Source organism: Perognathus longimembris, chromosome 28, assembly GCF_023159225.1.
Source record: "Perognathus longimembris pacificus isolate PPM17 chromosome 28, ASM2315922v1, whole genome shotgun sequence".
Classification (NCBI taxonomy): domain Eukaryota; kingdom Metazoa; phylum Chordata; class Mammalia; order Rodentia; family Heteromyidae; genus Perognathus; species Perognathus longimembris.
Genome location: NC_063188.1, coordinates 92,761,368 through 92,774,330, shown reverse-complemented (window position 1 = coordinate 92,774,330; position 12,963 = coordinate 92,761,368). Strand labels below are relative to the sequence as shown.

Genomic DNA, 12,963 nt, shown 5'->3' with positions numbered 1-12,963 from the left:
ATTTTGGTGCGGGGTTATATATAAGGATCTAGTTTTAATTTGTTACAGGTGTTGACGTAGGTTTGCCAGCACGATTCCTGTGTTGTTTTCTATCATTCTAATTGTAGATTAAAATCTTGCCTTCATAGAAGTGAAAGTCATTTGACAAAGTAGCTGTGACAGAGAATGGCTAGGAGCTCATTAATCCCATTTACTATTCTTGAAATTTAGTTGTAAACAAGCTCTGGTCAATGAGAATTCCAGGCCTTGATATAAAACTCCAGGGATTAACTGACAACATTCTTTCTTCCTCTCCTGCAGTAGCAGTAGGGAAGCTATATAATTTAAATGAGAGTTACACAAAATTGGAAAAGCTTATCTCCAAATGACCACTTGGAAAGAGTCTACCCCACCATCTTCTCTTTTGTGGTACTGGCATTTAAATTCAAAACCCCATGCTTGTTGTCAGACACTCTGTCACTCCAGCCACCTTAAGACCTTTTTAAAAAGTTATTCTTTAGGGGGCGCTGGGTATATGGCCTAGTGGAAAGAGTGATTGCCTTGTTTACATGAAGCCCTAGGTTCGATTCCCCAGTACCACATATATAGAAAAGGCCAGAAGTGGCGCTGTGGCTCAAGTGGAAGAGTGCTAGCCTTGAGCAAAAAGAAGCCAGAGACAGTGCTCAGGCCCTGAGTCCAAGCTCAGGACAGGCAAAAAAAAAAATCAATTAAATTAAAAAAATTAAAAAAAGTTATTTTAGGTAGATGTTCACATATTTGCCCAAGGTTAGCCTCAGTCCATGCTTCTCCCATGTAATTGGGATCCTAGACTGCTGGTCCTCCGTATCATGACCTTTTTATCTGGGCTCAACTCATGTTCCTTGAGATCTCTACCTCAGGTCTACACCCACAACATTCATTTTCCACATGGTCTCTAGTGAGCACCACTGCTGCATTTGTTCATGCTTGTTTCACCTTTTATGTATTCTCCCTTACCCTCTCAAATACAAACTAACCAACAAGACAAAAGGAAAAGAAAAAAATGCATAAACAATAGTAACTGAAATGTTCTTGTTTCCTTTTCTTGGATTTCGTTTCATAGAATATTATTTTATATGATTATCTATACCTAGCTATTGAGACTTTGTCTACCGTTCCTATGCATATCCTCCTTTGGACTCAGGAGGTAAATGACTATAGTGCTATGTAATTTATTGCATCCCAGTGTGTGTGTGTGTGTGTGTGTGTATGTGTGTACATATAATATGTATATATCATTCATTGTGTCTACTTGTAGATTTATAGACACATTCTAGTTAGCACTAAGGAGGGAAGCCATACAGTCTGTGTTTCTTTGGCTCTGGCTTATTTCACTTAATATAATTTTTTCCAAGTCTTTCCATTTCCTTACAAATTTAAAAAAAAGAGAAAGAAATAAAAACCCATTTATCAAACAAAGCCCTAAATATATGGCATTCTTCTTAGATAACATAACCAACATGAGATTCCAATACTCATGTAGCAATAGACCTTTTCTATAAAAAAAAGAAAAGTCAATAGTTTTCCTCAAGTACTCAATCTGATCAGCATCCTACCATTTACTTCTCAGCTTACAATTCCCTACAGGATACCCATTATTTAGCATTTAAAGTATTTTTAACTGGTCTTTCAATGCAACACTTGAAAGGATCAAATGTATGTAAAGCACCATGCAAGTTTTTTTTTCATAAAACGTATTTGTTAAATCAATTTTATTTTTTTCTCTTTTCTCCCTCCACCCCCAGCTTTATCCTGAGGAACTACATTGCTGAGAAGATAGATATCTGATCAAGTATTTGGTGGAAGAAGAGGAGGAAACTAGAGAAGGAAGAGATGAATGAACTGGGTTGAAGTTCAGACAATGAGTTTTGCAGATCCTACCTCATTTTCAACTCACTTCTTCCCTTCTCCATTCAGGTCCCTCATATAAAGAAAGGAGTAGACCTGTTAAATTTCCTTGGAAAGTTAAGCTCAAATTATTGTCTTTGTGAGATTGAAGTATGGTATGCATATCAACTTTTCGGTGTTCCTAAATACTATCTCATTATATTCAGATTAAAATTAGTTCTAAGGTTGTTATGGGCAATCAGTTTTCCTATAATCTCTATTGTGATTCCAAACTATACTGTCAAGACATTCATGATAATAATTCATAAAATTGTTCCATTTGGGAGGTTGAGGCAGAAGAATTTTGAGTTCAAGATTAGCCTAAGTTACATAGTGACACTTTCTCAATGACAAAAAAGTACCATTAATTTTAGTTTGCATGTAATTTTCCTATAAATTACCTTTCCTTTAAATTTACACTAAAATAATTACATATTAATGCATGGCTCAATGTCATTAGTACAACAAATATTTTACTTTAAGAAGACATGTTTGATACTAACCTTGGTTTCTGTGATTTTCTTTTGAATTGCATCCATTTTGTAAGGGCCTTCTTTCCATGACTCAAGCTTGGCTCTAGCCTGTCCTAAGACCTGCTCAGCTTCTTCCTTAGCTTCCAGCCATTGCGTTGAATCCTTTAACATTTCATTCAACTGCTGCCTCCGATTCTGAAGATGTTCCTGTACTTCATCCCACTGATTCTGAATTCTTTCAACTAGAATGGAAGGAAAAAAAGCTGAATAAATCACTAGTACATGCTAGCTTGGAGAAGACATTTGAAAATTTTTAATTAACATATTTAATTGAACAAGAGGATTTCATTTTGGTATTTTCATTTAAGGCAATATTGAGACCTCAGCCCTTTCCTCACTTTACCATGAGGTGACTCCCTTCCTCTGCTGCGTGTTCCCCACAATGATGTGGCACAAGCCCCCCCAAAATAGGTGAAAGAGATCACAAACTGAAAACTCTGAAACTGTGAGTGAAACAAACCATTTCCTGTTGATTGATTGATTGCCGGTTCTGGAGCTTGAACTCAGAGCCTGGGTGCTGTCCTTGATCATCTTTTTGCTCAAGGCTAGTTTTCTATGACTTGAGCCACAGCACCACTTCTGGCTTTTTCTGAGTAGTTTGCTGGACTTAAAAGTTTCACAGACTTTCCTGCCTGGAGTGGCTTAGAACCGCAATCCTCATAGCTCAGACTCCTATGTAGCTCGGATTACAGGAGTAAACCATCTGCACCCGGCTAACCTTACATCTTTTTTTTTCCCCCATAGGGATGGAAGTAGTTTATTTTATGGAAACAAAGTGACCACTCCATTGTTTTCAACTACAGACATGACATTTTCAGGAGAGTAAAAATCTTTGCCTTTCAACGTTGGTAGATTCCCTAAATTTCCCATGAATATTCCAATATATCAGTGTTGGTTTATTCATGAGGAATTACAAGAAATGGTAGAATAAAGTCACACCAAGGGATAATGATGCAGTATGGATGGTTATGAGAAAGGAGTAATGGAAAAGTGTCTACAGTGCCAGTGTGCCTAAGATATTGTTGTAATAAGATTAATGAGCTGGGAGGAAATACTCCTCATGTACACTGGCAGTTGCCTAATGGTCTGACATTCTTTTTCCAGGTGATCACAGTGTCTTACCCTCTTTCTGATGGCAAACTTCACTATAAGTTCAGAGAAGCAAATGAAGACAGGAGCAGAAGTTCACATTTCCTATAAGTTCAAGATTCTCCTAGTGTAGCTTAAGGATCTCTGATTGCTTCTGTCATTACTGCTTGACCCTCTTAACTGATCCTGGGTGTGTGAAATTCCTCATTAAAGGATTTTTTTTAGTTTTGTGAAAGCATATTTTAAACAATAAAGGGTCCCCATAGTTAAATACATTTCTCAGTCAAACGGGGCTTTTGATTTTCTCTATACACCTCAAATATTTGTTCATAATTAGCTTTTGCTTTGATCTTGGTCATCTTACATATATTTTCTTTTTGTATTTACTCTTTTTAAAATTAATTTATATTGCCAAGGAGATGTACAGAACGGTTACAGTTACATATGTAAGGTAGTGAGTACATTTCTTGTCCAACTTGTTACCTCCTCCATTTTTCTCCCACCTTCCCTCTTCCCCAAGCACCCCCCTGCAAATCAAACCAATGCAACAGCAATACTTAAAAGACAATATGTTGCAAACCTTTAATCTTTCTAAGTTGATTCTTTCAAGAATTTTTTTATGACAGAAAGCTGACTAACATAGCATCTTACACATGCACACTCATGCCTTTTTACTTTACTCTGTGAGTTAAAGCATCATAGGTTATTACTGGAAGCTGAGAAAATGCCAGCATCATGCTCATGGACTTCTCAATTAAACCTTTTCATCAGTTTCAGTAATTCTGCTATAGCAACAGAAAATGGACAATGATGAACTTTTCAGTGTCTCCTCACTTTTTGTGGAGTATCTTGGTTTAACATGGACACTCCTTTGTTGTCTGGTCCATGTAATCTGAGAGGTTTATTTACAAAGTAGCAAATCATAACACAAGTTAGTTATAAGAAACCAACTACATATAATACAAGAACCTTATAGTAGTGAAACTATTATTACATCTAGGCCAAAGGAATGAGGAGCAGAAAGAGAAGTGGCCAGAAGCAGAGAGTTATAATGAGAAACCACCTGGAAAAAAAGCAGTAACCTTTTGTCAAGGGATATAGTCAGCCTGAGGCAACCTCACAGCAGGGAATTAGGAGAATAAATATCCTGATCTTATTTTGCCTGCTCTCTTCAATCTCCTAAGAAGACTCCCTGGTGCCTAAACCAACTGGAAGCCAGAAGGCCTGGGAGCTCAGTAATGACACACAGGTCAGCCTTCCAGAATCAAAAACAGAGCAGAGAAATACAAAGACTAGCTATGGATAGACAAGCAAACTGTATACAACATAGCATCGTGGAACTGTGCTTCTCATTTCATGATGTCAGTAGAGTTTTAAATTAATGCTGCTGCATATATAAAGGTATGAGAATTTTTTTTCAAATTTTTATTATCAAACTGATGTACAGAGAGTTTACAGTTTCATACATTAGGCATTGGATACATTACTTGTACTGTTTGTTACCTCATCCCTCATACCCCCCTCCCCCCACCCCCTTTCCTTTTCCCCTTCCCCCATGAGGTGTTCCCTTCACTTAGACCAAACAGTTTTGCAAGTATTGCTTTTGTAGCTGTTTTTCTTTTTTTACCCTGAGTCTCTCAATTTTGGTATTCCCTTTCAATTTCCTAGTCCTAATACCAGTATACACGGTTTCCAATATACTCAGATATAGTGTAGGTACAACCACAGAAAGGTGATACAAGAACATCATCTATAATAGATGCTACAGATACACATGGTATGTTGAAATTAATTACAACTGTGATATAACAATCGTTTCCATAACATGGATTTCATTTCACTTAGCATCATCTTATGTGTTCATAAGGATATAGCTATTGGGCGCTTGTGATCCTCTGCCTAAACCTGTACTAATTACTCCCAATAAGGGATACCATAGAGTCCATGTTTCTTTGTGTCTGGCTCACTTCACTTAGTATAATTTTTTCCAAGTCCTTCCATTTCCTTACAAATGGGACAATGTCATTCTTTCTGATAGAGGCATAAAATTCCATTGTGTATATGTACCACATTTTCCTGATCCATTCGTCTACTGAGGGGCATCTGGGTTGGTTCCAGATTCTAGCTATGACAAATTGCGCTGCAATGAACTAACAATAACAATTGTTGGAGGGGATGTGGCCAAAAGGGAACCCTACTGCATTGTTGGTGGGAATGTAAACTGGTTCAGCCACTCTGGCAAGCAGTATGGAGATTCCTCAGAAGGCTAAATATAGAACTCCCCTATGACCTAGCAGCCCCACTTTTGGGTATCTATCCAAAAGACCACAAACAAATTCACAGTAAAGCCACTAGCGGTATGAGAAATTATTAAAGAAGCACTTAGGGGGGCTGGGGATATAGCCTAGTGGCAAGAGTGCCTGCCTCGGATACACGAGGCCCTAGGTTCGATTCCCCAGCACCACATATACAGAAAACGGCCAGAAGTGGCGCTGTGGCTCAAGTGGCAGAGTGCTAGCCTTGAGCGGGAAGAGACCAGGGACAGTGCTCAGGCCCTGAGTCCAAGGCCCAGGACTGGCCAAAAAAAAAAAAAAGAAGCACTTAGAATATTTGAAAAAGGATTCAAGCTATGTGCACTCTACAAAACAAGGTATTGTGTTTTGATATTGAGAATCTGGTCCCCAGAAACCAAATCAGAACTTGATAGACTATTGTTTTTAATGGGCTCATTTATATTTGGGTGTTTGCTCTGAGTTACCATACCAGTCAACATATTTTATTCTAATTTTTTAAGCATTTTTAACTTCTATTTATACGTCAGTCTCTCTAATCTTTGAGTATTTTTATTGTTATTTTTACTTCACTGGAGGGGGTAGAACAACAATTACTGTTCTGACTTTATAGTTGCTGATTGGTCTTCTATTTAATATTTGGTTTAAAAGAAAGCTATTTAAATATAAATCAAATTATATAAGCTTTCTGAAATATTTTTTCTATTAATGATAGAAGCAACTGGGATTTCTATTATACAACATTTCTCATTTTGTCAGAGCATATTTTAGAATCTACTCTTTACACTTAATTTTGTCTCCTGTATTCTCTTTTCCTCTCTCTCTATGTAATTGACCTTCATTAAAATAAACTTTGATTCCAATTTGTCTTTATATTAGCCTCAGATAATTGACATTTTAATATGTTAACAATTTTTAGTATGCTTGGTGGCTTTTACATAAATACATCAAAGTTGATAGGATTCACAATATTGGATACTTAGTACATCTATTGTTCATTTTAATATCATACAGTCTATATTTTAAAAACATTATCACTTGATATTAGGATAAAGTAAAGTTGTCCTTGCTATTATATAGACATATTTTAAATTGTGGACAAACGAGGGGCCTTTTATAGCCTTGAACAATATTTTATACAAATAAACCATTTGAGTGTTTGTCCAATTACAGCAACAAAGATTATTATGTAAGTGGTTATATATGCATAATATTGCAAGATAAAATGGCATATGGCATGCTAACCTGACTGGATGTACTTTCTTACTCCTGATCTGTAATTGTAAATTAGCATAAGATAATACTTAACAAATTTATAATATGCTCAATGACTGAAAGACCTACCTACTCCTTTATACATTTCTACTCATCCATCTATCCATAAGTTACAGTCATGATTTTATTTACCATCTCCTAGATAATGGGCATTATGCTATGTTCAGAGAAAACAATGAAATTGAAGACAAATATTCATTTATAATGCTGGCATTTGCTATCTACTCACAGAACTTGGAATGATCAGAGAGATGATAGTAAACTTAATCTTGGATCTCTTCAATGGGAGGTTTTGAGGATAATCCACAAAAGAGGAACAATCTTGTTAGTCAATTGAATTAAATGGACTATAAGATGGTAAATTATTTTTGGGAGCAAGAGAAGTTTGGTACTGAAAATTTCTAGCAGAGAAATAAAAATTGAAACCACCAATACAAACATATTTTCATCAGTTTTGAGTACAGCTCAGATACAACAGAGGGATGAAATGGAGTTGTAGAAATTTGAACATAAAAGTACTGAATAAAACAAAAGAAGCCAATAAGGTAAATGAAAGGCAAAAAGGCAGGAGGAAAACTAAAATACCATACTTATATGAATATGGAAAAGATTTCAAAAATTGTACTTTTTCCCAAAATACAGAAAACTTTAATATGAACACAGGTCTTAAGGAGGAAAAAAAAATTGTGTTCAAATGCATACTACTAGATGGAGGAGAGTTCCTGAGGTGTCTACTAAACATTAACTGTTCCTTCTCTTTGAGTCCTTTTTTGTGGTTTTCTTGGCATAGATTTTTCCTAGATCTTTGGCTATCACCTAATTCATTTTAATTTGTCTCTTTGGACTTAGTGATTAATTCAAGGATGACCTTATCCTTCTCACAGGGCTAATCAGAGCCAAAGGAACATTTTTAATTTGTATTATTAAGGAAGGAAACTGCCTCCTACTTAATAAAAACCATGTAGTCCTGCAATATTCTGACATTCATCTTGGGACAAACTAAAAGACATTAAACAAAACAAATAGAGCCATGAAACAGAGAAGGAAAGTATAATCAGGTCATAGCAATTAAGTTTTGGATCAAATATTAGCAATTTAGTCAAAATTATCAAATACTATCAAATTATAGATCAAATATTGAGAAACATCTCACCTGTTTAGTGACAGTGGCCAATACATTTCTTCTTAGTTAATTTAAGGTATTTTTAATTGCATTTTCAATACTACGTTATAAAATGTTCTGACTGGCAGAGAGAGACAGAGAGACAGACAGACAGAGAGAGAGAGAGAGAGAGAGAAGTTCTTTTGATGGAAACACATGTCTGAAAAAGATTGTGTGAAAATCAGAGGAGGAGTAAATGGGAGTATCTTTAAAATGGAAAAATTAAAGAGGACCTTGATCCTGTTCAAAACAAGTTTAACAGGGTATCAGGATAAATAAACTTGATGCTTGGAGGAGTTCCTACACAAAAACTTCCAAAGCCCGTAGAACCAAAGCTCACCAAAATGTCATGGCATTTGGATGATATAATTCTGTGAGCCTTATCAGTAGGAAGACATTTTTGCCATCAGATCTTAGCCTTTTTCTATTCCAATTCCTTATGAAATGAATTCATAAGTAAAATATCCAGCCCCAAAGACAGATATCTAGGGACCAAATTACTCTAGAGAATGTACATATAGGATTGCCTTGCCTGCTTATTTTCATAGTTCTAAATATAGTGGATTCTTTTGTCTTTTAAGTAGATCTTTGATAATTAACTTTTACATAAACATCATAGTCATCGAGCAAGAATTCATCTTATGTGCAGTCATTTTTGCCCATCTTGGTACTGTCACGATACTCAGTCTTTTAGAATTTGTGCTGTTCATTACTATAATCTATACATTTCAGTCTCCCACACTTGACAACAGGTATAGCAAGGGAAAAGGCAGGATTTTTACCAGATGCTCTCAATGCCCAAATATATACCATTCAAATGTTTGGTAGCAAATGTTTGTGTCCTGCCACAAAGCTGAGGACTTGCTTTTAGCCTTTAGCCTGCCCAGAGTTCATTGACCAGAAGCGCTGGGGAAGTTAATGTATCAGGAATAGTATTAAGCCAGTGACAGAGGAGAGTTGGAATTTAATTACCCTGGGTCCCCTGCCCTTGCCACAGTACGCAAAAATCTATGAGTATGTTTTTCACTTTCTCCCAGGGTTTCTTCATTAGTTGTTAAACCACATTTGCCCACAGCAATAACCTACTCAATAATCGACTCAATTATTGGCTTCTTTCCTTCCCCCATCTCTTCTCATCTATTGGTACTTTTTGAGATTACCTTACAAATAAACTACTTTTATTCTTAAGTATTAGTCCAAAGTCTACTTGTTGGGGAATTTAGCCTAAGTTAGCACTATAATCACTAAAAGAAAATTAATTGTTTTTGGGGCTGGGAATGTGACTTAGTGGTAGAGTGTTTGCCTAGCATGCATGAAGCCCTGGGTTCGACGACTCAGTACCACATACACAAAAAAGGCCAGAAGTGGCTCTGTGGCTCAAATGGTAGAGTGCTAGTTTTGAACAAAAGGAAGCTCAGGGACAGTGCCCAGGCCCTGAGTAAAAAAAAAATAGTTTTGTACACAGCCTAGTGTTTGATATACTTCCAATAACTGTCTGAACAATGAATTATCCTCATACATGATTTTAATTACCCATATTTCTTTATAATGAGGCAAAAGTGTCACTTCCCAAATCAACCATTGCCCAGCATCCCCATCCGGTCTTCTTCAAACAAAATCATTATCTTTTTATTGCATTTCAAATTTACGTAATATGAGTGCTAGCTCAAGTCATTCACATTCCCCTTTATTTTCCTGATACTTGCTCACAATCTCTGTCTCAAGCAGAGAAATAGTGTTTTTCTTTGTCATATAGTTTGGTTTAATCATGCTTTATTTACTTTTTGTAAAGAAAAACCTTCCATATTTACTGGTAGAAAATCTTTATTTGACATAAAGGCCATAGATTAAAAGGTATAGGGTTCTAGAATATCTTATGAAGCAAAACTGACTAATGACCTCTCTTTCACAGTTATTTTTTAATTAATTGTAAATTAGAGAGAATCTGTTGGCTTGACTTTTTACCTGTCTTTTTAATCAAATTGTAGGCTAAGTAATATAAAAGTCTTTCTGTATCTCAGCTAAGGATATTTTACAGGCGTTTTCTATTATTCAACATAATAGATAATAATAATAATAATACTTATTATATTGTTATTAATGCAAGCACAATTAGACAAATACCAGAGAGACAATCAACAGAAGTATGGTCGGTCCCTTGTGTAATGACCAACCATTCTGCAGAGTGGAAATTGTGGAATGATAATTTCTTTTAAAAGATGAATCATCATAAAATTTCTATAAATAATCACCTTTCCAAGTAGATTTAAAATATTATTGGACTCGTAATTCTGTTCCCACATATATACACAACAGACATAAACACTTACCTTCACCCAAAGATGCACACTAGACTGCTGATAGTGGAACTATTTGCAATTTCCTCCAAACAGAAACTACCCAAATTCCCAAATTTCACAAGTTGTACATTGTGGTCTACATATTATACAAGACTAACGTCTTTTTACACATGGCTGCTATGAATGTTAGATAAGAAGAGATGCAAAGGTTTTGCTATGAACATGATACTTGCAGATTTAGACTTTAGATAAATATGATAGAGAATATTTCAGACAGATGGAGATGTAGCTCAGAGGTACAGCATTTGCTTATTACTCAGGAGGCTCTGGGTTTGATCCCCAGGTGCACAGAGAATGTTTCAAAAAATATTTGTTGGACAATGGGCCAGACTAGAATTGCAGAAAGGAATCAGTATACAAAGACTACCAAATTAGCTATTCATCTATTTCATTAAAGAAACAAATCTGTGCAATTGATTGATTTAGCAATTATAAGATGCCACAAAAATGAACAAAATAAAATTTTAGAAGTTTTTCATGTATTCCAATTTTGTCAGGCAGTGAAAGAAAACATAAAATGTGATTATCAAGGTGAAGCTGTTACCCTGGAATTGGTTCAGCATGGAAGCTGGACATCATACAGACCTGGTAATTGTCCATAATTGGGCATCAATTCAAATTATAGAATTTAACCACACTTGTGACACTTCATCCAGGAGATAGATGGACCAAAGATGTATTACAGCAATATACTTGGTCACTAGAGCCCATACTGTTAGATTTACATTTACACCAGATTCATCTGACATACAAAAGTGAAATAATAATAAAATATATGCACATAAACCCAGACAATCTGTGCATGCTTATAATTGAAGAGCTACCCAAATATGCACATTTCTTCTCACAGAGGTCCATCATGGAAAGCTTCTCAATTGATTTGTGCAGTAAATAGATGCTGGATAATGAAAGGAAATAAATAACCAATGCAAAGGCTCAGGATGACAGACTGGGACCCAGCATGTGTCCTGATTTACAGGTCTCCAGAAGTGTCAAATTGGAAGCTCAGCAATCATGTCAAGAACCACAATATTGCAGAGAAAGAAACAGTTCAGTTGATTAAATACTAACCAATTTTTCACTTCAAGTTTTTAAACTAGCTATGTTTGATTATCAATATACATTCTTGACTGGTATAAATTCACCACATCGCTTCCAAGGAGGAATTTTTTTAAAGAAACGATTGTTATTTTCAATATATTATGCTACTGAACAACGAATAGCAATTGCTGCTCTGAAGATAAAGCCAAAGAGTTAGAAGTCAGTATGATTTAGTTTTAGAAAGCAACCTTGACTATTGGTTTATTCTGGGGTACAACACTGGCTTTGTGATAAAGTAGCTAATTTAATTTGGGCCAACTTTAGTTTTCTCAACTGCAAAGCTAAAATAATTAGCTGTACAACTACAGAAATGCTGTGAAGATAAAATTTGGTGATGAATAAAAATATAAAGGAGTAGCAAGTTGTTACTGCTTCTCTGTAGAGAGAAGATTAAAGAATGAATGGATTATAGTTACCAGCAAATTTTCATGATCAGCTGGGGCAAATACTGGGATCTCAGTGGCCCTACAGAGTACCCACAAGTTCCAGGTGGAAACTTGAAGAGTAAAACTGCAGGTAAATCTTTTGAGATTATTTAAGTAGGTGAATATACTGTAAGCAAGCATTAGGAAAAACGGATTGAAAATAAAGTTAGGACATAAAATCCAAACTATTTATTGGAGTTAGGAAAAATGTGGAAATTATTGTAGACTCCTGAGGCTAAATAGCCAACCAAATAGTTTTGATCAAGAAGGAAGCTGAAAAGTAAGAAACTAATAAATTGCAGTCTTGTACAAAGTTAAGATACTATACTGCCTAAAGGAATGTGAACATATCTCATTAGTTCACCTTCAAAAATATATAATGAACCGAAGAAGGTTAAAAAAAATCATAACACAAATTACAAAGAACATTAAGGTATGTCCCTTCAACTTCCACAAGGCATTTAAATATGGTTTTGTAAAACGTCTATCTACAGTTAAACTCTACAAAAGAAATCCCAACACAAATACATGTGGAAGGGGAAGAAGTAAATATATTAACCATGTAGTAAGTGTGGCTATTAGTTTACTCCTTTTGTGAATAGGAAAGCAGAAATGTTCAAGGTTTCTGTGTAAATACAAGATGATGAAACCCTAGTTCAACTGGGTGGAATATTTACTTATTTATATTTCAAAAGAACTACATTATAGGAGGATCCAAGCATTGAATTTTTCAGAAGACAGACCAAAATTAATGAGTAAATAACATCAAAACTATGTCCACAGTGGGAACTGGTGGCTCACACATGTAATCGAAGCTACTCA

The 12,963-nt window shown here is 35.5% G+C and overlaps 1 protein-coding gene across 2 annotated transcripts in view; it reads right to left on the bottom strand.

Annotated features, from left to right (window-relative positions):
* The window catches only part of Dmd (dystrophin), a 1,916,788-nt gene that overhangs the window by 535,450 nt on the left and 1,368,375 nt on the right, over nt 1-12,963 (bottom strand). For both annotated transcript variants that reach the window (XM_048336444.1, XM_048336436.1), the window contains one exon: nt 2,409-2,620. In XM_048336444.1, coding sequence (XP_048192401.1) covers nt 2,409-2,620 — 212 coding nt within the window. The remainder of the gene's footprint in view (nt 1-2,408; nt 2,621-12,963) is intronic.